The sequence below is a fragment of the Hippopotamus amphibius genome, chromosome 9, assembly GCF_030028045.1.
Source record: "Hippopotamus amphibius kiboko isolate mHipAmp2 chromosome 9, mHipAmp2.hap2, whole genome shotgun sequence".
In the NCBI taxonomy this organism is placed as follows: domain Eukaryota; kingdom Metazoa; phylum Chordata; class Mammalia; order Artiodactyla; family Hippopotamidae; genus Hippopotamus; species Hippopotamus amphibius.
Window position 1 is genome coordinate 92,070,784 of NC_080194.1, and position 25,999 is coordinate 92,096,782.

Sequence of the window (25,999 nt, forward strand, 5' to 3'; positions counted from 1 at the left end):
TTGCTGGGGAAGTGGCTGTGGCCTAATTGAGTTATCATAAAGATAATGGCTGATGCTCTAGCCAGAGCTGAGAAAGGAGGATCCCTCTTGCAGCAGCTCAGGCTCCAGACAGGCCCCGCTACCCAGGGGCTGAGATGTGGGCAGTAGGAGGGGGGAGGGCCAGATCTCTGGGGGGAGGGGACTGTGTGGATGACGCTTTGCTTAGCCCAGTGAGTGCAACTAACTGGTTGTCTTGCAGACAACAGGGCTCCCTCTCTGCTCTTTCCTGCCACCCAGGGGGAGCTCATTTATGAGCCAAAGGGTCTCTGGTCTGGGCATGTTCGGAGCTTTCTCAGCAAGGCAACCAGGTAGCATAAGGAAGAGATCTTGGACTTGGAGAGCAGACACATCAGGTTTTAAATCCCACTGTCCCCTCTTATGAGCTGGGTGATCTAAGGCAAATGATTCCTCTGCTCTGAACCTCAGTTTTCTCATCTGTATAATGGGGACAATTAAGCTCACGTCGCATTATTGGTGGGAGGATTCAGTGAGACGGTGTGTATAAAGCAGCTGAAACAACCAACGATGGGAGTGTCCACTCGCCCATCCTGATGCATGAAGACAATGGGGTGGGTGATGGGACTTTGGCAGGCGCAGACCAGGCTACAGCAGCCTGGCTTTAGATGAGCAGCTGTGGGGTGTGCAGGGAGGACAGCCTCAGCATCTGGGGCACATCATCTCTATCCATCCCAGGCCCCCAGGCAGCTGGGAGACGCAGTTCTGGGATGAGACAGTGAGCACAGGGGTGTCGAGGAATGGCAGGGAAGTAGGGTTAAAATCTGAGCAGGGTGTCAGCAAGCAGACAGGAGTCAAGAAGCACATGAGTCATCACCATTCAAGTTCCAGGACAAATCTGAAGGTCATGATGAGTGCAGACCAGCCCAGGCCCTGAACAGAGACAGTGGATCTGGGCCTGGGTGGGCAGAGGGACAATGGCAGGGCACCCCAGGAGATTCTGCATATATGGGAGGACAGGCACCAGTGCCCGGGGAAAACTTCACAGCCCACCAGAGGATTGGGAGGAGCCCGGAGGCCAGGCCGTGGTGGGTGTGCTGCCAGCCAGGCTGGGGCGAGTGGGGGCCTGACAGCAGCACTCCCCTTGCCTTCCCAGTGCCCCCCCTCATCCAGCCCTTCGAGTTCCCACCTGCCTCCATTGGCCAGCTGCTCTATATCCCCTGCGTGGTGTCCTCGGGGGACATGCCCATCCGCATCACCTGGAGGAAAGATGGACAGGTGATCATCTCAGGCTCGGGCGTGACCATCGAGAGCAAGGAATTCATGAGCTCCCTGCAGATCTCCAGCGTCTCCCTCAAGCACAACGGCAACTACACATGCATCGCCAGCAACGCAGCGGCCACCGTGAGCAGGGAGCGCCAGCTCATCGTGCGTGGTGCGTGAGAGAGGCCAGTGTGGTGGCGGGGAGGAAGGGTCCAGCTCTGTCTGCTGCTAAAAACAGTCTCTCTGTAGATTCCAAGTTTGAACCACGGGCTTAAAGAAAGTCGACTCTAGCAGGGGCCTTAAAGATCAAGAGGTTCAGACCTCTTACTCTCCAGGCCAGGACACTGAGGCTCTGAGAGGGGAAGACCCTGGCTCAGTTGGTCCCTGGTGAAGTCAGAATTGGCACTCAGAATTCCCCACTCTCAACCCAATATGACTGGTAAAAGCTCTCAACATCTTGGGTTTCAGATGTGCCTGCTCCCAACTTTATAATAGTCCAGGCAGGGCTAAAGTTGAATGGAAGATGCCCAAAGTCCCAGAAAACCTATCAGAGACTGAGATGATCTGTTCCTCCCAACCTTCCCTCTTTCTGCAGTGCCCCCTCGATTCGTGGTGCAGCCCAACAACCAGGATGGCATCTACGGCAAGGCTGGTGTGCTCAACTGCTCGGTGGATGGCTACCCCCCACCCAAGGTCATGTGGAAGCATGCCAAGGGTAAGCCCCTGGCCAGACAGCATCTCTGAACATGGTCAGGGAGGGGAGGATGCTAACGCAAATTGGGCCTTGTCCCTACATACGACTCCTATATCTGGGTTCTGAGCTTCAAGGGGACCCCAGGCTATACCTGAATTGGAGGTCATCCTCAGACACCCCCAAGGGTCTACGGACCAGAAACAGCTGTCATGCTATACTAGATTTCCTGTTGTTCCCATAGATTGACCTCTCCCCTCCCCCCTCCAACCCTAGAACTCAGTATACTCCCCAGCTCTCCTCACATCGCCCTAGAGTCCCAGAGTCTCATTGACCCCTGCTTCTCACTAGTCAAGCCTATTCTGGGTGGAATCCAACTTCATTCCAAGGATGCATTTGGTTTCTGACTAAGCCCAGTGCCAACCTCTTATCCTCACCGTGTCCATGGCTGACGCTGGGGGAATGGGAGGAGGTATCCAAAGCCCCCCTTGGAGGATGGCTGGTCTCTTTCCCAGGCCTGACTGCCTAAGACCAGGCAACTGCCATCTGAGGGCTCCGTCTTCCCTTTGCCTATTGCCAAGTGGCCCAAAGACAACTTTTTCCTCCTCTCCAAGGAATTCAGCCCAAAGGAAGCTCAGTGCCAAGGTGGGCACTGAGCTGAGGCCCCCAACTCCATCTCCATACCTCAGATCTGGCACAGGGTCACACCTCTGTAAGGGTCTTTCCTATTTCTCAGGAAACAAGAACTATATGAGCCCCCAGAACTTTGGGGATGCTACAAAATGGCCCTAGACCAGCAAGAGAAAGGTACCAGGGCCATTTCCTGGGGCACCCTGATCCACCCCAGCTCGCTGCCCAGCCTAGACACCAGCCCTCCTGACTGCTGCCTCCTTTCAGGGAGTGGGAACCCCCAGCAGTACCACCCAGTGCCCCTCACCGGCCGCATCCAGATTCTGCCCAACAGCTCACTACTGATCCGCCACGTCCTGGAAGAGGACATCGGCTACTACCTCTGCCAGGCCAGCAACGGTGTGGGCACCGACATCAGCAAGTCCATGTTCCTCACGGTTAAGAGTGAGTCTTGCCCCCGTGTGACCCTCCCAACACCCCCTGACCATCGGCCAAGACCCATCCCTGCACTAACCCTGCCTCCCCACTTGGTTTCCGTTGCTCTTTCTGTGAAGGGGAGACAGGAAGGATCCCTAGACAGAGGTGGGCTCGGGAACCTCCAATGGGGGATTCAAAAGCACTCTCATCTGAAACAATGGCCTCACTCCGAATGGCCCCAATTCATTCCACTCCGGTCGTGATCATCTCATGATTTGCTGAATCAAAGCATCATACGACCGCCCATTTATTTTGCTCTGTAGGTTGGCAACTCCATCTGAATAGTCGTATCAAACAACTTATTTCTGTTATTTAATGTACACCTGCTAGTGTATAACCTATTTGTGGCTTAGGAAGGAGGAGACCATCTACGCAATGTAGGAGGTAGGCCTGTGGGCAGAAATCCTGGGTTCCAATTCCAGATCTGCCTGATGAGCTTCCTGACGTTGGGCAAGTGACTTCACATTTCTAGGTTCCATTTCTCACCTGTGCTAGAGGTGCATTCCCAGCCCACTCAACTCACAAAACTGTCGTGGATAACACAGAACTGATCATGGAAAGTGGAAGAAGCTTTGAAAAAGCCCAAAGAATAACAAAACTCACTGTACTTTGGTGCCATTTCTCTGGCTTCTAAATCCCCAGACATAGAGCCAGAATCAATGGCCTTGGAAGTCTAGAATATCCCTGAGTTCTGTTAAGTTGCACGCAGACATTCCTGTTGGGTGAGCCATCCCTTTATACTCTTAGGGGTCTGTATAGTGGGCCCCCAGAAATCATGTCAGGACAGTGTCTAGCCCTTTGTCATGAAACAGACCATGGGCCACAGAGAACAGCAGTAAGAACCTGAGATTCATTTATTTTTTTAATTAATTTATTTATTGGCTGCATTGGGTCATCGTTGCTGTGCCTGGGCTTTCTCTAGTTGCTGCGAGCGGGGGCTACTCTTTGTTGCAGTGTGCGGGCTTCTCATTGCTGTGGCTTCTCTTGTTGCAGCGCATGGGCTCTAGACGCGCCGGCTCAGTAGTTGTGGCTCTCGGGCTTAGTTGCTCCACAGCATGTGGGATCTTCCCAGACAAGGGATCAAACCTGTGTCCCCTGCCTTGGTAGGCGGAATCTTAACCACTGCGGCCCCAGGAAAGCCCGAGCCTGAGTTTTATCATCTGGCCAAGCCAACTGTGAATCTGGGTACTGTGTCGTAATTACTGTGACCTCTACGGGTTTCCTTGGACTCTGTATCTCGTTTTCCTGATATAGAAAATGAGATTCCCGAGAGCGCCTTAGCTGTTATGTTTTGTATCAAAAGTAAGTCAGATAGCATGGGTAACACAACCAGTATGGTAACTGGCACCCAGTAGGCCATCAGAGATTTAACCGCCAGCTTTGTTTTTAATGGGAGACCCTCCAGGGTACGTGTAGGAAAGGTTGCTGAGAGCAGCGCCCGGTGTGCGGTCTGCCCAGCGCCTCCCTGGAGTCCCTGCCTTTAAGAATCATAGCTTCTTTTTCACTTGCCAAACCAGTGTTCAGCTCAGCACAAGACGGGGAAGCCCCAGCGATCGATCGAGGCTCGGAGAGCTCCCGGCGCCGGAATCCCCGCCCTGGGGAGCTGCTTCCCTCACACTATCAAAAAGCACTTTGTCCTTAATAAAACCAGGCAATCAATCTACATCCCTCAGCCGGGGAGAACTTTGCTAATTCTGCCTGCGTGAGGCGAGAGGAATGGTAGGCACTGCGTGGAACTATCCTTGGTATTTGATCCTTGTCTCCCCACTGTCAGCAGGAGAAAAGAGCCCAAACTCTCAGGCTTATTTTCTTTTTTTCCGTCTTTGCTCATTTTCTCTAAGTTAGGGGATTCCAGTGGGCAAGCACGACTGTGCCTTTGTGGCCTGTGGTTTCTCTGTGGCAATGAGGTGGACCTGGGTGCTGGGAGACGCAGAGGTCAGGAGGTGGGCTGTGTGCAAGGTGACCCAGCTCACTGCAGGCTGTCCCTGATGTCCTGGGGCATCCTGGGAGTCAGTTCCCCCTCCAGACCTGCACTTTTCTGTGCCATCCTCACTTCATGACCCAGGCAGCAGCTACGAAGGCACATTTGTAAACCCAGGGCTGCCTGGTGAACACGCGCACCACCACATCACACGCTCGTGCACACACGTCCACAGCAGCGTCCAGCTCTGGCGCCTCCTCCCAAGGGGTGATGGGAGCTCCATAGTACTTGTCATGACTTGCGGGCAGACTCTGGACCCTGCTCCTTCCGCCCTCCCCCTTGTCCTCATTTCAGCTGCCTGTCACTGTGCTCTACTTCCTCCCGTGGTGAGACACGCGCACGCCCTCCCCACATCTGCTCCATCTCACAAACACCTCCGGGTCGTATTTTCCCACCCGCCGTGCCTCCCGCAGTGCTGCCTATGACACAGGCTCTTGGGCGCTGCCCACACGGCACCCCCGCCCCCTCCCTCCCACAGCCCTCCCCCGCGGGCTGCGTGCCCCCTCCCGCACCCTCTGCACACTCAGGGTCTCCAAACCCTCACCCCGTGTGCTGCCTGGGATGCCCCTTTCCTCGCACCTCTCTCTGTCACAGACGCCCCCTTCCGTTCCAGCGCCACTCTCCCCAGTGACCTGCCAGCCGTGCTAGAGGCCCCTGCGCTGCCCCCAATGCCAGCAGGAGAGGAGGAGGCATGTGAGGCCTGAGGGCAGTCGGTGTGGAGGGGTGAGCATGGCCAGGGCTCCTGCCTGGGCTTGGAGGGTCTGACTGCTTTTCAGCAGCAGCCTGCGTCCTTCCACACAGACTCCGGCTGCCAGAAGAGGCTCCTGTGAGAATGGGACAGCGGGGGTGGGAGAGGGCCCTGACCTTCTTTGGGAACCGCTCTGACTCCTGCTGCTTTTCTTTGGCTCTCCAGGTAACCCACCCTCAGCTCCTTCCCTTGCACATCTTTCCCCTTGCCTGCTCTGCCCGTTTCCTCCTTCATTCTCCCTCAACCTCTACCACCTCCCCGAGGCAGGCCCAGGTAGGTGGGGAAGGACCCACAGGACCTGGGCCCATGAGTCACAGATGGGATTGCCAGGGCTGAGCCCTTCCTACTCACCCCTCAGTCCATCTCAGACAGCCCGCACCACCAACGCTCCCCCCACCCACCTGCAAGGCCAGCCACAGAAAGACCTGCCATTTTCAAAGCCAATTGCACGGCTTTCCTCAATGCCTCTAACACACTCAGGAAAACGTTGACCCCGTACGGCTCCACCTTGTCAGACCTTGCACTTGCATGACCTGTCACAAGGCAAATGGACCTTAATCCCCACTTTGGCCAAGTAAAAGTAAGAAAGGAAATATATCAAAAGGACATACATCATAAAAAGCAATCAAGTGTCAAATTGGACATATGTGGTTGGCCCCTCTTGGGAAGTGTCCACACCATTGACCATAACAGTTTCCAATGATAACTCAACAAATGCTCACTGAGCACTCACTAAATAGTCCATAAAACTCTGTGGGTTAGAGCACAGACTTTAGAACCAGACAGACCTGGGTTCAGATCCCAGCTCTGCCACTTGATAGCTATGGGGTCTTGGGCAATGATCTCTGTAAGCCCCAGTTTCCTCCTCTGTAAGTTTGGAAACGTAATGCTATTTACTCACTGTTAAAATTCAAGTGAGACACGCACTTACAGCAATTAACAGGGTACCTGGCACCAAATACACATTCAATAATTGTTAGTGATCATTAGTTTTAGGTGCTGAAAATCTAGTGCTGGATAAAATGGAGTTGCTATTCTCGGGGAATTTAGGAGCTTTAAGAGAAGGTGGACATATACCCAAAACAACTATAATACACAAAGTGATAAGTGCCTTAAAAAGCCACAAACAAGGTGATGCAAAGAGAATCAGGGATGGAGTGATAAGTTTTAATTTGGGGGCCAAAAGGGGAATGCCAAGAAAAGCTCCACAAAAGCGATAGTCGCTAAGTAGGACTTGAAGGATGAGAAGGATTCTGACAAGAACCAATAGAAGCGGAGGTCATTCCATTCCAGGATGAGGACAAAGTACATCCAGAGCGCAGAAGCAGCCAAGGCCATGTGTCATCAGATGCAGTGGGGACTAGGGTGTCTGGTGGAGAGTGAAGGGAGGGTGGACAGGGAGAGTACACATGAGGTGCTTATGGCTTTTGGAAGCACAATGTTTTCTTTCTGTGCAGTGTTGACTCTCTTAAAATGTTTATTTATTTTCTTTATTTTTTTGGCTGCATTGGTCTTAGTTGCAGCACATGGGATCTTTGAGGCAAGAGGGATCGTTGCAGCGCATGGGCTCTTTGTTGTGGTATGTGGGCTTTCTCTCTCTAATTGTGACGTGCAGGCTCCAGGGTGCATGGGCTCTGTATTTGTGGCACACAGGCTCTCTAGTTGAGGCGCGTGAGCTCAATAGTTGTAGCTCATGGGTTTAGTTGCCCCACGGCATGTGGGATCTTAGTTCCCCGACCAGGGATCGAACCGCACCCCCTGCATTAGAAGGCAGATTCTTTACCACTGGACCACCAGGGAAGTCCCTGCAGTGTTGACTCTTGATATCAGGCACCAACCCAGAGTTCCAGGAGCCCAGGGGTCTGGTGGGGCTTGGGATTCCAGAGCTGGTTCTTGGGTAATTGCTTTCCTTGAAGCCCCAGATTTCTAAGAGTTCATTAGAGGCTTTCCTGGTCCCCGGACACCCTTGTCGGCAACCACCCAGGGCCAGTGGGTCCCCATTGCTCCCTGCCCCCCAGGATGTAGGTGTTGCTGAGCCCCTGAGTCCTGAGCATATAGCCCAGCATTACCACGGTCACAGCTCCGCACTGGACAGTTTACAAAGCCCAGACCTTGCCTGTGAGGTTGGTGGGCAATAGTTCATCCTCAGGGAAGGGAAGGTGCTGGATCAAGGTCATTGGGTGATACAGTCCCAGCTGAGACAGGAGCCTGCCTCTGTGGACTCCCAGTTTGGCAGAGAGCACAGAGCAAGAAACAGGAGACTGGTTGCTGGCCCTGGCTCCATGACTCACTGGCTCCGTATCTGCAAGCCATCCCTTCCCTTCTCTGGGCCTCAGTTTCCTCATATGTACAACAAGAGGTCTGGACTAGAATCTAGTCATAGCTGATCCCAAGGTCCCTGCCAGCTCAGACAATCTATGATTCTAGCTGTGTTCCTGGTCCTTTCAGGGCACCAGACCGCCTCCCAGAACTTGGTTGAAAAATAAATGTAATTAACAGGAGAAAATGCTACATCCATAGGGCTACCTTTTATCTCCCTGTTACAAAGTAAAATAAAATTAAAAAAAGAGAGATAATGACCAAAAGGAGGAGGAGGCAATCCGTCCTCCAGTTGACATGTGGGGGTAAAAATAAAGCATCTTCAAAGAAAATGCTTCACCAAGAGGCAGGTGCAAAGCTATGCTGCTTAGTCCAGGGTGCAAGGGACTGGCTGTGTTTTGATGCCACTACAGCATGGGACTCGACAGCCAGCTTGTGCCACAGGTTACCTGATTAGACAGGTCCTGTTGCATCCCTCAGACTCCCCTCCACGCTGTGAAGTCTCCAGTGATGGGGCTAAGGCAAAGCCAACTGCCAATTAAACCCATAAGGGCTCTTTGTTTGGTCTGAGTTTTGATTTGTTTGTTTAGCAAAATGTCAGACCAATTAAAGCCAGATCCAAGAGCCCTCCAGAGCGCACAGGCAGCTGCAGAGTCACAGAACTTAGGAGGGAGGAGAGGAGGAGACAAGTGGGGATTGAGGGCATGGAAGGGCCCATCCTGGTGGAAGGAAGCCCTGGGCCTGGGTAGACCAGGTCACCCGCCGGTGGCTGACCATTGGTGCAGCGGTCGGGATGCAAAACTTTGGAAAGACAACTGTGTATCCAATGACTTGAGATGGTCCAAGTTTCAAATTTGCCCAAAGAAAACTCCTCCTTGTCAGGCAGAAACAGCACCTCCCTTAGGCCCGGTGACTGGGACTCCTGCTCTAGAGGGCCTCTTCTGGCCTCCTCAGCCCCCACCTTTCCCAAAGGGCAAGGAGTCTCTTGTCTAAAGATATGGCCGCCTGGAGCCCACAACTCCTTTCTAGACCAGGCTGGACGTATCCTGTCACCAGGCCAGGCTCCCTCCTGCAGCCCGCACTGAACCCTGGCCAAGAGGTCACAGCCATGGGCCAGCCCGGGCTCCCCGACCCTATGCGGGACCCAGGGAGGCCAAAATGAGTAGGTGGCTTAGGGGACAGGAAGGCCCTGACCAGGGAGATGGGAGTCCTGATCTCTTGTCCCCGGGTCCCTCAATCCTTCCGGGTGAACTGAGGTCAGTCCCTCCCTCTCCCTGGAATTCAGTTTGCTCCTCTGCTCAGAGAAGTCACGATCCTTCTCTCCTTCCCCCTCAGCCTCCAAGGCATTAACAGAGCTCAACAAGCGAGTGACATTTGCTGTGCCAGTGGAGAGCTGGCAGGCCATGTGATCACAGTTCCAGAACCTACATTTCAGAAGCTGGGGCTGTTAGTGTTTTAAGGTTTATTTTAAAAAGCAAGTCTAGGGACTTCCCTGGTGGTCCAGTGGGTAAGACACCACAGTCCCAATGCAGGGGGCCTGGGTTCAATCCCTGGTCAGGGAACTAGATCTCGCATGCATGCCGCAACTAAGAGTCCGCATGCCACGACGAAGATCCCAAGTGCTGTAACTGAGACCTGGCATAGCCAAAATAAATTAATTAATTTTTTAAAAAATGAAAATAAAAAAGCAAGTCTAAATCAGAGAAACATGGGAGATCGTACTGACCTCCAAAGGCCAAGAGTATCATTGGAGCAAGTGAAGTCACATCCCAAACCCAGCCCCCAAAGGGACCATTGTACAAAGATTTTAAGGTAGGAAAAATCCCGTCTCCATGTGGAACATCCCCCAGCCCCGTCCCACTCCCTCTCATAATCACAACAAGCCAGGTCCCCTGACAGCAGGAGAGACTTTAGCAAAGGGACAGGAATGACCCTGCCTGTGCAACCTCCATTCCCAGTTTGAAAGCGCCTGTCCCAGCTCTCATCTGGGCCTTACGTCCTTCTTAGAGGCTTTGGGCAGTGGTGGCAGAAAGCACATCCCCACCACTCCACCCTCACCCCTGCAGTCAGTCCCCGTGGCCGTGAGCACAGAGGACCTTCCAGATGGATCTGGGCTCAAAGGTATCATCCAAGGCTTTCCCTGTATTCAGCTCCAGCAGGTCTGGTTGTTAATAACAAAATTTGTAATAACAAAATTATACTCATTGTACTTGCCAACCAAAGAAAAGATGTCAATAGTTTTGAAGCACAAGGGCATCAGGGCTGTCCCTGGGTGTCTCAGTTTACTGGATAAGAAAATGCAGACAAGCCAAGAGCTACATTAGTCCCTTCAGACCCTGCCCTAAGTGGGGAGCCCAGAACCTCTCCCCCAGTTACAATCAAAGCCCCTCTGAATGTCAGGAGCAGAATAAGTTGTTGAATCAGTACATAAACATGTATTCCTGAGAAGCCCCTGTGTGTCCAGCATGGCATCAAGGTCTGAGAGAGAGAGAGACCAGCAAGAGTAAGTCACCATCTCTGCCCTCATAGTTAGGAAGCGGAAACTGCTTAGGAAGCTGGAACTCTCCTTCAGGAAACTAGGCAAGATCACATGCTAGAAGGTCTGGTTCCTTTTCTGATTGTTTATTACTAATAGGAAAGCAACAATAATTTTTGTGTATTGATTTTGTACACGTAAATCTTGCTGAATTCACCTGAAAAAATACAAATCATCCAGGCTGGAAAATTAAAAAATAAAAAGGTCTGGCGCTACACGTGCAGTGTTAGGTTTGAAAAGGAAAAACCCAATGTGGACAGACATGGTCAGACAGAGCTTTCTAGGGGAGTGAGACTTGGGTGCAGCCTTAGGAATAGGTAGTGTTTGGATCAGCAAAGGGAAGAAAGGAGGGCGGGCAGGTGGAAGGAACAGCAGGAGCCGTGACACGACGTGGGTCGGAAGCCCGTGTGGGAGGCCATCTGATAGGAAGGCTGGGGATGAGGGGGGTGGAGAGTGGTGCCGAAGTCTGGCTGTGATCCTCAGATCTTGAGCAGGGAACGGATGGAAAGGGGGAGCCTAAGAGTCGTCGAGAAGGAACAGGGGCCAGCCCTGATGATGGACTGGGCAAAAGCACCTGGAAGAGTCACGGGCTCCGGGCTGGGGGTAAGTGTGACAGTGCCACCAATAAAAATGGAGGAGGTGGGACTGGAGAGATGACATGTTTGCTTTGGCCACGTCGAGGCGGGGTGGTGGGGGTGCCCTGGGGCAGCCGGACACTGGCTGCCTTTCTGCCGGGATTTCTACCCAGAAGAGTGTGCTGGACCCGATGACCCTACAGCTCCCACCTGGCCAGCTGACTCACAAGTCACTGTGAGACACGCAGCTGTCCCATCCTGGGCCGGAAGGGATGAGACTGGTGGGCTTTCCCCGGAAGCCCAAGCCCCCGCCCAGCCCCGCCCAGTCCTCAGGACACCGCCAGCCTCCCATCCGGGCCTCTCAGGTCTATGGAGACCTGGCAACGTTGAGATTCTGAGAAAAGTTTCTCCTGCTCGCACTGCTCGTGCCCAGGCCTGCCACTGCCCACAGGCAGTGAGTGCCCATCCCAGGCCCGGGTGCTGGGGTGGGAGGTGCGGGGTAGGGCCCTGTGGCCCAGGCACGCTCCCACCCCTGCTCGCCTACTGCCAACCTGTCCACGGCGCTCGCGGTGTAATGGGGGTGAGCCCCCCACAGGGCAGGGCGGTAAAGCCCACAACCTCCCACCTTAGGAAGCCCCTCCAGCGCCATGGGGGCCGGCTGTGGCTGTCCTCCTGCGAACTCTGCACAGGGGATTTCTGTCACACCCCGGAACCTGGTATTCATTCCCTGGGGCCGCTGTAACAAAGCACCACAAACTGGGTGGCTTGAAAGAACAGAATTGTATTCTCTCACGGTTCTGGGAGATGAGAAATCCCAAACAAGGCGCCAGCAGGGCTGTGCTCTCTCTGCAGGCACTAAGGGAACATGTTCTTCTTGACTCTTCTGGTGGCTGCCAGCAGCCCTTGGATTGTAGACGCAGCCCTCCAGCGTCTGCCTCCATCTCCCTGGTGTCTTCACAACACCTCCCCTGTGTGTATGTCTCCCCTCCCCTTGATATAAGGACACCAGTCATATTGGACTAAGGGCCCATCCGACTCCAGTAAGACATCTTAATTTAGATCTACAAAGATCCTATTTCCAAATAAGGTCACATTCACAGGTACCCGGATCTGGGACTTGACATACCTTTTGGGGAGACACAGTTCAAACCACAACAATCCCCAAGCCCAGTGATTTCTTATCCACAACTGCATGCTTTCCAGAGCTCTAGAAGCCAAAGTGCTCTCCTTTCCAATATCCTATGACTGCCCTCGTCTGAATGCAACCAGCCCCCTAACCAAAACTCCTTCTTGGCCGAGAGTCGATAAGCCCGACCTCTCCTGTGGACTAAGCCTAGAGCAGGGGTTCAGCAAACTGGACCGAAGGCCATATCCAGCCAGCCACCTGCTTTGCTGGAGCCCAGCCGCACCCATCCTTCATATCCTATTGCCCATAGCTGCTTTCGAGCTACAGCAACTGAGTTGAGTCGTTGGAACACAGATGTATGGCCTGCAAAGCTTAAGATATGGACTGTGGGTCCTCTGCAGAAAAAGTTTGGTGGCCCCAGCTCTAGGGTATTCACAGCAATGACCCCGAAATACTACCTTCCAAGTAATTAAAGGAAGATGGCAGTGTCTCCTTTTGTCTCTGAAAGGATTCTGACGTTCAGGGTCATTTCAGAGTTGGGTGTTTTCTCATCTCTAAGATGGGAATAAAAATACTACCCACCTCCTAGGGTTGGGCGATGGATTTAATGAAATAATTCATGGAAAGCATTAACCAATGCTCTGGAAAGCATTATTGACGCACATAACGAGCGTTCAATAAACAGCTACTTTCATTATCACTATCATTTTTCTGAGATTCTGGGGAGAGTAGAGGACCAGAGGCAGGGGAGAACCAGGTCCCACCCTCCTGTGACAAGACGACCCCCGCCTCCCGGGCCCCGACCCTGTGCTATCACTCCTTGGCGGGTAGCCAAGAGAGAGGCTGACAGATCCATTTTATGGCTGGAGAAAGCAAGGCCTGGTGAGTTTGAGGGTCTCAGCCGGGCCCACCATGCAGCAGAAACAGGGCCGCAGTCCAAGTCTCAGAGGCGCCACGGTTCTCCGTGACCTGCACCGCACCCCCTTCGCACACACACGCCGTCAGTTCCACTCCACGTGTGCACGCGCAGTGGACAGCTAGGGTCCCCTGGCACCTCCCCGCCAGCTTTCAGAGCCGAGGCTGATTGCTTCCGTGCAATATGAATTAATCTCATGCTTCAGGTGGAGCTTGGCTAATCAGGGGAGACAAGAAGCCCAAGTGGGTGCAATCGTATTAACAATGCTGGGCCCTGGCTCTTTAAGAAGGAAAAAACAAAGCAAGCACCAGAAGGCAGCAATCCACCCCCCCCACCCCCCACCCCCCGCCCAGCCCTTCCCAGGGGAAGCCTGGAGCACTGCCAGGGCTCTCCCACCCACCCCGCCCCACCCGGGCAAGCACCCCACGTGCCAACAATGCCCCTTTGTGGTGGCTTATCTCACGCTGCCAAGCAGGGCTGCGGTTCTTGTCGGGATCTTGTTAACAAGGAGCAGAGACACGAGCCTTTGGTGGGGGGGGTGGGGAGGAGGCTGAGTTGGGGGGAAGGAGGGACCCGCTCACCTTGAATGGGTGGCTGTAATCAAAAGGAGATGAGAGCCTCTGAGCTGGGAGGGTCCCTTCTCACCTGGCAAGGTGGGTGTGCAGAGCTCTCTAGAGCCTTCAGGGCATGTGTTGTCGCCTGCAAAAGGCTCTCCCAAAGGCGAGGAGGAGGACATCCAGAAAAGCATTTTAGCTTTGAGCCAGAGAGAGCATCCTTTTTTGCAAAAATCTCTACAAGACTCCTGGAGAGATTTCGGCTAGACTCTCAGAAGGACTTCCTGAGACAGTCAGGTCCCGCCCTGGAGGTCGATGAAGAACAGGACTTTGCTGCCCTTCTTTCAACCTCATTGGCTTGGAGGTCATCCTGCCTGAGGCAGAGGAAGGACCAGAGGGGCATCCCCTTGAATGGGGGTGGAAGAGGAGAGTCACCCAGCTCTGTGGTTTTTCCCTCAGACCCTGTGAGAAGCTCCTCAACCCCTCCCCCAGGCCACCCACCTAGAAGAGCAGAACCACCTAACCCCTTAGTGTATGGGTTCCCAGACCAATCTGCTTCCCCCCCAGTTGGGCTGCATTTCTCTTCGGAGAAGCTGGGCTCTTTGCCTGGCCCGTTCTGCTCCCCACGCCTGCTGCCCGTCTCTGACCAGCGTCACAGTGAGGCTGAAACCGCACATGCCCTGAATCCTGGCTCTGCTGCCCACTGTCTGGGTGGCCTTGAGCAATTTACTTCTCTAAGCCTCAGTTTCCCCATCTGTAACGTGGGAATAAACACAGGGTGGTTATAAGGATTAAATGTGTGACCACGTGTAAAGGAATGCAAAATAGTGCCTAGCAAATAGTAAGCCCGCAGTAATGTAAACATCTAGGATTCTCATATACTGGTGCCCATGAACGGGGTTAAGTACCCAGGCTTCCTTTAGAAATGCAACATTCCACACCTCCTTCCCATTTTATCAGGCCTCTCCCAACAGCTGGTGGCATTCACGTCCTTTTTCTTCCACATCCTCCTTCCCACACACACTGCTCTTCTCCTTTGGGTATTCGTAACTGAGTCTTCCCTCCCTGGTGACTAGGGGGCTGTCAGAAACACCAGCTGAGCTCCCATCACTAGGCGGAAGAGAGGGAGGGGGACAGAGACAGAGAAAGCCCGACTCACCTCACTGCCCCCATAACTCCTGCCCCAGCTGGCCCGGGACTGGCCTCCTGGCCCCAGTAGCCCAGCCCTCCTCCAGTGTTCAGCCTCCTCACTCCCCCCAGGATTCTTCTACATCCCTTCATTCCCACCCAGCTTCCCACTTCTGGGACAAAGCCCAGGATGGGAGAACAGTCCACCAGGCAGAAGGAGAAACTTGGGGGAAACCAGAGGAAAGGGCCCTGGTGAATTGTCAGGGGACTCGGGGCTTCTTTTGCCGTTCACCAGCTGTGTGACTTTAAACAAATCACGTAGCCTCTCTGAGCCTCCATTTCCTTGCTGGTCCTCTGGAGGCTAAAAGCCTCCAGGCCACCTCCTTAACAAGAGTGAAGCTCCTGATAAAGGATGTTCCAGAGCTCTGTAAACTACAAGGGACAAGGGAGGGGCCAAGGAGCACAATCCCCAGAGCAGGGATGGGGGGGGGCCCTAGAACTCCATCCCCAAGCCTGGGGGTTGGGCAGAAAGTCTGCGGATGCTGGGGGAGGGGAGCAAGGGAGCAGAGCTGTCTCGCGGTGTTTTAAAAATCTATCAGCCTCTCACATCAAATTAAAATGTAAATAGCAGCTGGTCCGGGCAGGACCTGGGGGTGACAGGAGCCGGCCTGTGAGTAATTTCACAGATGGGAACGGGTTACATCGGATTCTGACAACTGTCTTGTTTCTGAAATTGATTTCCTCTCCCCTCGGCTTGCCGCCCCAGGAGGGCCCTGGAGCGAGGGGAGGGGGTAGGTCCACTGTGGTGGCGGCTGGTGCCTTTCTCCTCTCTGTGGTTCCTGCCAATAAAGACCCATCGGATTCAGGAGGAGAAAATCTGGGAATTCTGCAGGGCTCTAAGGCCATGGCCTGGGAGCCAGAGGCCTAGCGAGGCTTCTCCCTGCCCTGGAGTGAGTCTAACTGTGCACCAGAGCAGGCTGCCCCAGGGCACTGGGGGAAGCAGAAGAGGTGCCCAGTGCCTGGGAGCCTGCCTTCTTGCAATAAATACATGCTAAGGCCTGAACAGGGATGCTTCTACCTTGGAGTCTCACAATCAGAGACAAGGACACTGCAGTATGACATGTGCCATGCCAGGGCCACTCAATGTCCAGAGGAGGGGTGGGTATCTGCAGTGACATGGGGGTCTCAGGGAAGGGCCCTGGGAGTCATCAGGACGCCTCTTTGGGTTCAATCAGAGTTTGCCCCAATTTGGCCACGCGCAGTGCCGGCTATACCAGGTACCAGGGTTGTGAAGCTTTGAGTAAGACTGGCCCAGCTCAGCCCAGGACCTCCCACAGGACCCCCGGAAAGAACCCACCCTCCTCACCTAAAGGGGCTGTGTTTCAAGGGACAGCTCACCGACTTGGGTCTCCTTGAGGCCCTTAAGCCCAGCCGCTCCCTGTTCCTAAGTCCCCAGAGACTCTCCCACTGCACCCTTCTTTGTAAAAAGAAATTAGGTTTCCCTGGCTGTTAATTGAATCACACTGCAGGAAAGCAGAGAAGTTGTAACTCATTAAAGCCTCGTGGGTCCTGCTGGAGCCCTGTGCTGCCTTTGTGGCCGCTATTAGCACGCGTCACACAGAACTCAGCCCCGGCTCTCCTGCCCTAGGAGGGGCCTGCTGAGGCTGCCCCCACAGAGAAGCCAGCGTTTTGCTGACAACCAAATTCCATTTCCCAAAGCCAGATTCTATGTGCATGTGTGGCAGACAGACAGCCAGAGGTGGCCAGCCCCTACGGTAGCCCAGGCTTAAAGAGGGAATAACTGCCTTCTGGAAGCTTCAGTTTCCTCATTTGAAAAGTGGGGATAGTAGGACTTACTTCTCACGGTTGTTTTGAGGGGAGGCCAGTAAGCAAGAAGTCAAAGCATCCAGCAGATTGCCTGCTCCACCAGGGGCACTGAGGGCACAGAGAGGCCATGGCACGTGGTCAAGAAATACATCAGGACCCAAGCTTTGGAACTGGGGAGTACTAACAGTACCTACCCCACGTGAGTTAATTCATGTAAAGTACTAGAATACGGCCAGCACATGGTACATGGGAAATTCCCAGTAAAAGGTAATCATAAAAGTCTGTGTGTGTGTGTGTGTGTGTGTGTGTGTGTGCAGAGGGATGGTGCACTTATGTGATGCAGAGCTGTGGGTAGATATGTGTTAGACAATCACATCAGGATATTGACATGCAATTGACAATTACATCAGGTTTCATGTGTGTGACACCACATATGAGTTTGCAGTAAGGGTGTCAGAGTATAGGCTGTGAGGGTGACTGTGTTTGTGACTGTCTGTTGCGGGCGTGTTTTTGACGTTGCCTCTGCATGTGTGTGTGTGTGCATGCACGCACATGCGTGCACGTCTGTGCTCCTGCAGTAACTACACACAAACATCTCTCTGGGGAATTCCTGGGGTCTGCCTTCAATCCAGAAAGCACTCTGGGGCACGGCCGGGTCTCGGGGCAGTGAGGGTTCAACTGTGTTTGCCACTGCGATTCAGTGGAGCACAGACACCCTGTGGCCCAGAGCAAGAAGCAAGGGAGAGATGGAGGGAAGAGGAGAGCAAATGGGGCAGGGCATCTGCTGCCCTGGGCGCCCCTCTGTTAGGGGGCTGCATCATGAAGTACAGCAGCCAGGAAGGCGGAGGCCCCAGTTTGTGGCTCAGGAGGGTACCCAGGCCCTTGGAGGCCTGCACAGGGTCTGGGAAGGGTCCCAGTGGCAGAGTCCTCTGACCTGGTGTTGACAGGAAGACTGCATAGGGCAGGAAGAAAAGAGGAGGCAGGACGAGGGGCTGAAAACCCCTACACGCAAGAAGACTATGCTCAATCATAGATTCCCAGACCATCCTTCCTCTCTCCCTATACCAGGACACCCCCAGGGACCCAAAGACCTGGGCCTCTCTCCAGGCCTCCCTGGAATCCTCTCTGCACTGCCCAGGTTGTCTGGTGCGGGAAGCTCACTGCCTCCACTGCAGCCCTTTCCCTAAACAGCAAAAGCTGCCGGAATATTCCTTCTTAGATCAAATAGGAGGACTGCCTTCCCCCTTTGTGAAGAGCTGTTGTGCCCTGTCCCCCCCCGACTCCCTGTGAGTTACACACTCCCAGTTTCCACCCACCCTTCAAATGGTATGGCTTGAAATCTGCTCGTCTTCCTGGTCTCACTCCAGCTTGTCAATGTCCTCTGTCAAGTAGAGATCCCAGAACGAGAGATGATGTTTCACGAGCAATCTGGAGCCTGTCATTCTATGTTCTGAAGACCTGGAATGGTTCTCCTGGCCTCACCTTCTACCATTAGTGTCAGAGCTTCGTGTGTTAAGTATCACCTCTCCCATGTGTCCACTTTTAAGACGTGGTGCTGTTTATTAGTATAACCAGGGGCAAACTGCCTCCCTGTGTGGCCTCAGTTTCTTCATTTGTAAAAGGAAGTGTCTATGTAGAGGATCTATACCCGTGCCCTTCACTAGGAACAAAATGCAAGCCGCCTATGTAATTTAAAATCTTCTAGTTGTCTCATGTTCAAAAAAGTAAAAAGAAACAGATGAGATTCACTGTAACAATATATTTTATGTGACCCAAAATAGCTAAAATATTACCAGGTAATCAACATAAAATTATTAAGGAGCTATTTTACATTCTTTTTCTTCCTGTTTTTTTTTTAATTTTTTTTATTTATTTATTATTTTTTTGGGGGGTACACCAAGTTCAATCATCTGTTTTTATACACATATCCCCGTATTTCTTCCCTCCCTCGACTCCCCTCCCACCCTCCCTCGAGTCCCCCCCACCCTCCCCGTCCCAGTCCTCTAAGGCATCTTCCATCCTCAAGTTGAACTCCCTTTGTTATACAACAACTTCCCACTGACTATCTACTTTACAGTTGGTAGTATATATATGTCTGTGCTACTCTCTCGCTTTGTCTCAGCTTCCCCTTCACCCCCCGCCCCCTCCCAAACCTCAAGTTCTCCAGTCCATTCTCTGCATCTGTGTCTTTATTCTTGTCACTGAGTTCATCACTACCATTTTTAGATTCCATATATGTGAGTTAGCATACAATATTTGTCTTTCTCTTTCTGACTTACTTCACTCTGTATGACAGCCTCTAGGTCTATCCACCTCATTACATATAGCTCCATCTCATCCCTTTTTATAGCTGAGTAATATTCCATTGTATATGTATGCCACATCTTCTTTATCCATTCATTTGTTGATGGGCATTTAGGTTGCTTCCATGTCCTGGCTATTGTAAATAGTGCTGCAATAAACATTATGGTACATGTTTCTTTTGGGATTATGGTTTTCTTTGGGTATATGCCCAGTAGTGGGATTATTGGATCATAGGGTAGTTCTATTTGTAGTTTTTTAAGGAACCTCCAAACTGTTTTCCATAGTGGCTGTACCAACTTACATTCCCACCAACAGTGCAGGAGAGTTCCCTTTTCTCCACACCCTCTCCAACATTTGTTGTTTCCAGATTTTGTGATAATGGCCATTCTGATCCGTGTGAGGCGATACCTCATTGTGGCTTTGACTTGCATTTCTCTAATGTCTTCCTGTTTTTTTTTAAATCCAGTGTGTACTTTACACTCACAGCACATCTCAGTTTGGACTGGCCATGTTTCTCGTAGCCACTAGCTACTATACTGGACATTATCTGGGCTCTGCAACTCTAGGACTCTGTGATTCTGTAAAAATAGCTGGCAAGTAACATCTTAAGGTGTGTGTATATTTATCTGATGCTTTTCTTGGAACAGGAGAGGAGCATGAGAACTTTGGGGTGGGACTAGTACCCAGGTTTCTTGAAGAGCTGCTACATGGCAGGCACTTTACATATATGGACTCTGCCCCCATAACAACTCTGTGGGGTCAATAGCCATGTCCTCACATCACAGATGATGAGCCTGAGGCTCAGAGAAGTCAAGTAGCCTGTGTTAAAGACCACATAGCTGGGTAGAAACACGTCCGTGTGGCCCCCAAGCTCTTCCAGCTGGGCAGGGTCCACAGAAGCAGTCTCCTCTTCTTCACAGATGGGCTCCCCTGAACCTGCCCTGAGCTGTGGGGCTGTGAGGAGAACGTCAGGGTCTGCCCTGTGCTGCTCGTTGCCATAACAATGGTGAAGGGAGCCCACCCCTGGCCCCAGGTGTGGTTAATACTCAGGGCTGAAGGATCAAGTGGGCTCTTGAGGCCCTGTTGTCTCTGGTTGCCTGTGTCTGCCTCTTTGAACAAACCTGATTGGAAGACTCCGTGAGGTGGGACTGGCATGTATGGACGCACAGGTTGTGCACTGCTCAAAGTTACATAGCCTAAGGGGTAAGTGAAGTCTGGAACCCAGTGCCTGCTCCACTGGCCAGGCTGTGGCTCCTGGCATCATGCTGCATCCAGCCAGAGGGGTGCCTTTATAATTCACACACGGGCCCTGGACAGGCTGGTGCAGCCCTACCTGGAGAGCAAAACAGGAATGAGCTGCCAGTGTCTCGCTCTGGTGCAGAGCCTTGAAATCCTCCTACCAAAGAAACGCTCATCCTTTCCCCTTCCTTTTTTGGACCTCTGACCTATGCTGAGGCTTGACCCTGCCGTCACCCCCCTACACACACACACACACACACACACACACACCCCTCAGCATGAACACCCCCTGCTCCTCTGTGGCTTCAGCAGCAGCCTCTTGAGAGCAAGGACTCCTCTTGCCCAGGAAGGCCTCAGGGCTCAGGCCACCCAAGGGTGCCAGGCCCCAGTCTCTCACCATTTACTTTGCGGGAGCAGAAAACAGCCCCCGTGCCCCTTCCCCCACATCCCCACATTTCAATCCTCCAGGAAAAATGGAGGCTTCTGCAGTGCAAGGCCCGACTTGTTGATGTAAAATCTTACTCTATATTCCACCCAGGTTTATATGAGTGAATTATGCAAATCTTTGATGGAAAAATATTCCTCCACACATCCTTGAGAGTGTAAAACCTTAGTCAATAATTCATACTCGCGTGTCTCTGACTGCAGGCTTTTTCTTCATTATAACTTGCACCTCGTTATTTGTCTTCCACGTTTTATTGTATATCTTGGTGTAATGCCATGCATTATAAAATTTATCTGCTTCATTATTTGATGAGCCGGGGCTGGGGATTGTGCTGAGATGGTGGTGCAGGAGCCAGGGACCAGGGCTGCCCTCAGGATCCAGTCCCACGTGACAGAAGGCAGAGGAGGTGGCTGGCTGCACGGTGACTTTGGGGAATGCCAGAAACCACCCTTCATCCCCCACACCTGTTCCAGATGTCCCCTCACCCACTGGCTGGCATCTCAGGTCACACTACTACAGCTCCATGCTTTCCTTCCTTTCTCCAAAGGCTTACGTGTCCTTAGAAGTCAGATGACCCTGGAGAGTTTACTGGGAAGAATGTTGTCTGAGTAGGTATTTAAAACTGGAGGGGAGGGAATTCCCTGGTGGTCCAGTGGTGAGGACTCTGAGCTTCCACTGCAGGGGGCCCAGGTTCAATCCTTGGTCAGGGAACTAAGATCCCACAAGCCTCAGGGGCAGCCAAAAAGAAACAAAACACACACACAAACGAACAAACAAAAAAACTGGAGGGGAGAGAAATCCTGGGGATGCTAGGAGGGAAAGAAAGGGGCAGCCACTGAAGTGGAGCAGGGATGCAGTACCCCAGAGGGGAGCCCCTGGGGTGTGGAGCGTAAAGAGAAAGAACACAGAGCATCCTCTTGTCCCATTGCCCAAGCAGGCCAGTGAGGGGGGTATGATGAGTTGGTTCTCTGCTCTGCAGAACTCAATGTGCAGAGGGGTCCTCCCCGCAAGGAGGGGCTGGGGAATGCTGTCTGGTTCTTGCAGGCAACCCCAGCGCCCCTAATGTGTGTACTCCTGCATAGCTCATGGGCACTCTTCTGGGGACGAGAGCCCTGGGGACCTGTACTCTAAGGGGCAAGGTTTCCCAGGAAGGTGGTGAGGAAAAGGCAAGGACAAGGACAGTCCTCCAGCTGCATCAGATCTCTTACCTCTCTGGGAACTGCCTTGCACATCGCTGCCTCTGAGCCTGTGCTCCAGCAGTTTCCACACCGAGGGTGCCCTTTGTCCCCATCTGTATCCTGCCACGTCAGATGGTGAGCACTTCTCCTAGCACGGCGCTTAGCAATCTTTCCTGGAACCTCTACTGTGTGGTCTGTCCTCGCCACTGCAGCGAAGCTCCCTGAGATTGGGTTTGTCCTGCTCACTGTTGGCTCCAGAACCCAGCATAAGGCCTGGCACCTAGTAGCTGCTCCATCGATGCTTGTTGAATGGCTGGACGATGCCTTCCCAGACACACCTCCGCCAAAATTAATTTCTCCCGATACCTCCGTGAAAAACTCATCAGATTTTCCTCCTTTCCGTGTTGCTCGAGCAGGTGTCTACCTCCCCCTTCCCTTCCCCCTCCTCCGAGGAGGCAAGGACCCCGTCTCCCCCAAGCCCGGCACCGTACCATGTAACGGCATAGGTGCTGGATGCATGTATGTTGAATTGATGGAGGAGAAAGCGGACAGGATTTCACTGGCAGCTGAGCCCATCTTTCCCTCCGCCCCACCCTCCTCCTGCTGCCCATGGTGCTGCAGCCCAGAGGAGGGTCAGGATTGAGATGCCTCTTGCCAGGGCAGTGGGAGGGCTCTCCCGATGGCCAGCCAGGGCCTTGGTTGTTTCATGATGATTTTCTCAGGTCAGTGGTTGAGCGCAGGGGACGGGGGGGGGAACCTATTAGTGCACTTGAAGTATCTTAATTACGGTGCTGCTAGCCAGGGTTCTCTGTTGCATTTTGCTTGGAAGAACAGGAGGTTCACAGCTCTCTGGGAGGGCCCTGCTGCCTAGAAGCAGGGGGTAAACCAGCTGACGGCTGTGGAGAGCGCGTGAGCCGTGGACACAAAGCAGAGGCCCCAGGCATGTAACCCAGGGTCCACGGACCTCCCGGCCAAAGGGGCATGGATCCAATTCAAGAGGTCCATGAATTTGGGCTGGAGTAAAATGGCATCTTTTTTTCACTAACTTCTAACTGAAATTTTGTACTTCTTCCATTTTGAACGTAAGCAACACACCACAGCAGTAGCAGCACCTGTGACTGTGACCAGCAGGTATTTTCTTATCACAGCCAGGGCAGGTATCTCAAAATACCACTTAATGCTCATCGCTGTTACAAAATTGGTCTGATACATCCCAGCACTAGACCTGATTTCATAAAAAGGAATAATGAACATATATTACATGATACGCTATATCAAAAGTTTGCTTTTGAATGTTAATATCTGTGTAACCATGTTTCAGTATATCTGGTTTTCTTTGTTATTTTATGTATATTATGCACGTTAAAAGATTCTGAAAAGGGTCCACGGAATATCAGAAACCCCTGGTGAAGAGAGAGGCTGCCCCGTCATGATTGGGTGGTGGAGAAAGGGACAGGCAGTGGGGTTTTCCGTAACTCCCCCCAGCTGCTATTAGACCCTCGCTTTGGGGCTGACCTGCTCTACGGGCGGGGCGACAGCGGGCGGGGCCTCTGCGCCGGGCATGCGCCCTCCCGTGGCTGCCCCCCCCCCCCCCCACTGGACCCTCCTGCATCTCCTCCCCTCCGCAGTCCCGGCCATGATCACTTCCCACCCCAACACCACCATCGCCATCAAGGGCCACGCCAAGGAGCTCAACTGCACGGCCCGGGGCGAGCGGCCCATCATCATCCGCTGGGAGAAGGGGGACACGGTGATCGATCCCGACCGCGTCACGCGGTATGCCATCGCCACCAAGGACAGCGGCGACGAGGTGGTCTCCACGCTGAAGGTGAGCACCCGCGCCCGGGTCTCAGGGGGGCGCTGGCTCTCAGACAGTGGGCAGCCCACAGCTATTGCCTCTGTATCCAAAGGAGGTAAATGGGGAGTCTGAGAGCCCCTCCCCCGCCCCCAAAAGTACTTCCCTTTTCCCGCCTATTTCCCTCCTCATCCACCAGCCTCTGCTTTAGAACCTTACTCTGTCTCCTTTCGGACAACGTCACACCTTTATTTTTTTTTTAAGCCCTTTGTTGGGATGTAATTGCTTTACACTGTTGTGCCAGTGTTTTCCACACCTTTAAATGTGTGGAATCCTCAGTGCCTCCTTCCCTCCTGGACCCCCTTGGCCCCTCCCTCTCTTCTGGACCCCCTCAACCCCTCCCTCTATCCTAGGACCCCCCCCCTCAGCACCCCCTCTATCCCAGGACCCCTCTCAGCCTCTCCTTCCTGGGACCCCTCAGGCCCTCCCTCCTCCTGGACCCCCTCAGCAGCCTCCCTGCATGGACTCTTCCACACTTCCATCCTTTGAACGTTCTGGGAAGAGGGGCCCTTGACAAACCCCTGGAGGATCCCCTCCCAGAAGAAAGTGGCCTTGCTGATCCCCCGCTAGATGGGCCCCCTTCAGCAGCCCGGTTCTAAAAGACTCTTCCCATTCCTCCCTCTCTCCCTGCCCTCTGCCCCTGCTGGCCACCTCCCAGCTCAAGCCTGCTGACCGTGGGGACTCTGTGTTCTTCAGCTGCCACGCCATCAACTCGTACGGGGAGGACCGGGGCTTGATCCAACTCACCGTGCAAGGTACCTCACCTAACCCACATCCCCGGCCCCTTCCCCTGGGACCCCGGTGCTCACTGCCAGCTCCCCTCAAGAGCAGGGACACAGCCCACACCCGGTGGAGGCTGACAGGCTCTAGAGAAAAGCCTTCCACCCTCCCTCCTACCCAGGGTGGAGCAATAGCGTCCTTCCAGGCACACGGCAGACAGCGAGGTTTGCAGTGGCTGCAGCCCCTGTGAAGCACACTGCTGCCCCCAGAAGTTGGGGGGCCTGGATGTGTGGGCCCAGACCCTGGAGGAGGTGTGGGAAGGGAAAGGGAAGCTGGGAAAAGTTGGGAGCTCTGCGTGGGGAAAAGCAAGCCATCAGCTCTGAGGAGTCCCTTTGAAAGGGACTGGGGAAGAGAGGGGAGCAGAGCAGGGACCAGGCACCCCCTCTGCCTCTGAGCCCATCCTGCCTTGCCCAAACTCCAGGGCGCAGGGCCTTTGGGTTTTAGACTACAGGTGAGGCCAGCACCCCCAGGGCAGATCCCTGGTCCGCTGCAGGGGTCCTCAGGAGGCCAGGCTCTCGGCTGCCATCCTCACGGCTGCCCCCTCCCCCTGCCACCCCAGAGCCCCCTGACCCTCCAGAGCTGGAGATCCGGGAGGTGAAGGCCCGGAGTATGAACCTGCGCTGGACCCAGCGATTCGACGGGAACAGCATCATCACCGGCTTTGACATCGAGTACAAGAACAAGTCAGGTGGGTGGCGGCTGGGCCTGCCGCGGCGCCTTGCGCCATGCGCCCGGACGGCGCACCTCTGTGGGACAGCCCCTGGGTGTCAGGGCTGCCCAGCTAAGGCAGAACGAGCCTTGGACACGCAAGCCCCTGCGTCTTCCAAAGAGAGGGGCATTGGTCAGGTTAGGAACCCGCGGGGCAGACGGAGGGACCCCCATTCGATGGTGAAGGGGTGTCAGCCCCTTCTTCCCAGCACTGTCCTTGGGCAGGTCCACAGGTTGGTCTGATTTAAAGCAGCTGAAAGGCCCTGAGCCAGGGGGCTGTGGGCTGTGCCCTTGGGGTCAGACATTGCGGGTTTCACTGGGTCATCTAGGCATTCCTGGTTTGGGATGAGGGGGATGCTTGGGAGTCAGAGAGGGAGTCCTTGCCAAGGATGAGTCACTGGGAGATGGGAATCCCTGGAAAGGTTTAGAGCTAAGTTTCCTCCTCCTAGAAGCCCTCCCAGATCTCTCCCTTGGGACCCTGACTAGCTCCTGAGAGGCTGCCCACCACCATGAAGCCATGTAAAACAAAGTGAACAGGGGACCCCCAGGTCTCTGAGGGAACAAGGGATCCACAGTCAGATGGCAGGAATGGCAAGGAGGGGACAAGAAGCCTGGACAGAGGCCAAGCCAAGAAAGAGCCACAGGCAGTCATGTTTGTATCTGCGTGACCATCTCTAGAAGGTACAGGTGACAGGGGCTGCCCCTGAGAGGGCACCTGGGTGGCC

At 53.7% G+C, this 25,999-nt stretch overlaps 1 protein-coding gene across 1 annotated transcript in view; it reads left to right on the plus strand.

Annotated features, from left to right (window-relative positions):
• The window catches only part of DSCAML1 (DS cell adhesion molecule like 1), a 329,691-nt gene that overhangs the window by 256,563 nt on the left and 47,129 nt on the right, over nt 1-25,999 (plus strand). Inside the window, exons 7-12 of the mRNA XM_057749582.1 lie at nt 1,151-1,429; nt 1,853-1,972; nt 2,846-3,022; nt 23,560-23,759; nt 24,445-24,541; nt 25,126-25,254. Coding sequence (XP_057605565.1) covers nt 1,151-1,429; nt 1,853-1,972; nt 2,846-3,022; nt 23,560-23,759; nt 24,445-24,541; nt 25,126-25,254 — 1,002 coding nt within the window. The remainder of the gene's footprint in view (nt 1-1,150; nt 1,430-1,852; nt 1,973-2,845; nt 3,023-23,559; nt 23,760-24,444; nt 24,542-25,125; nt 25,255-25,999) is intronic.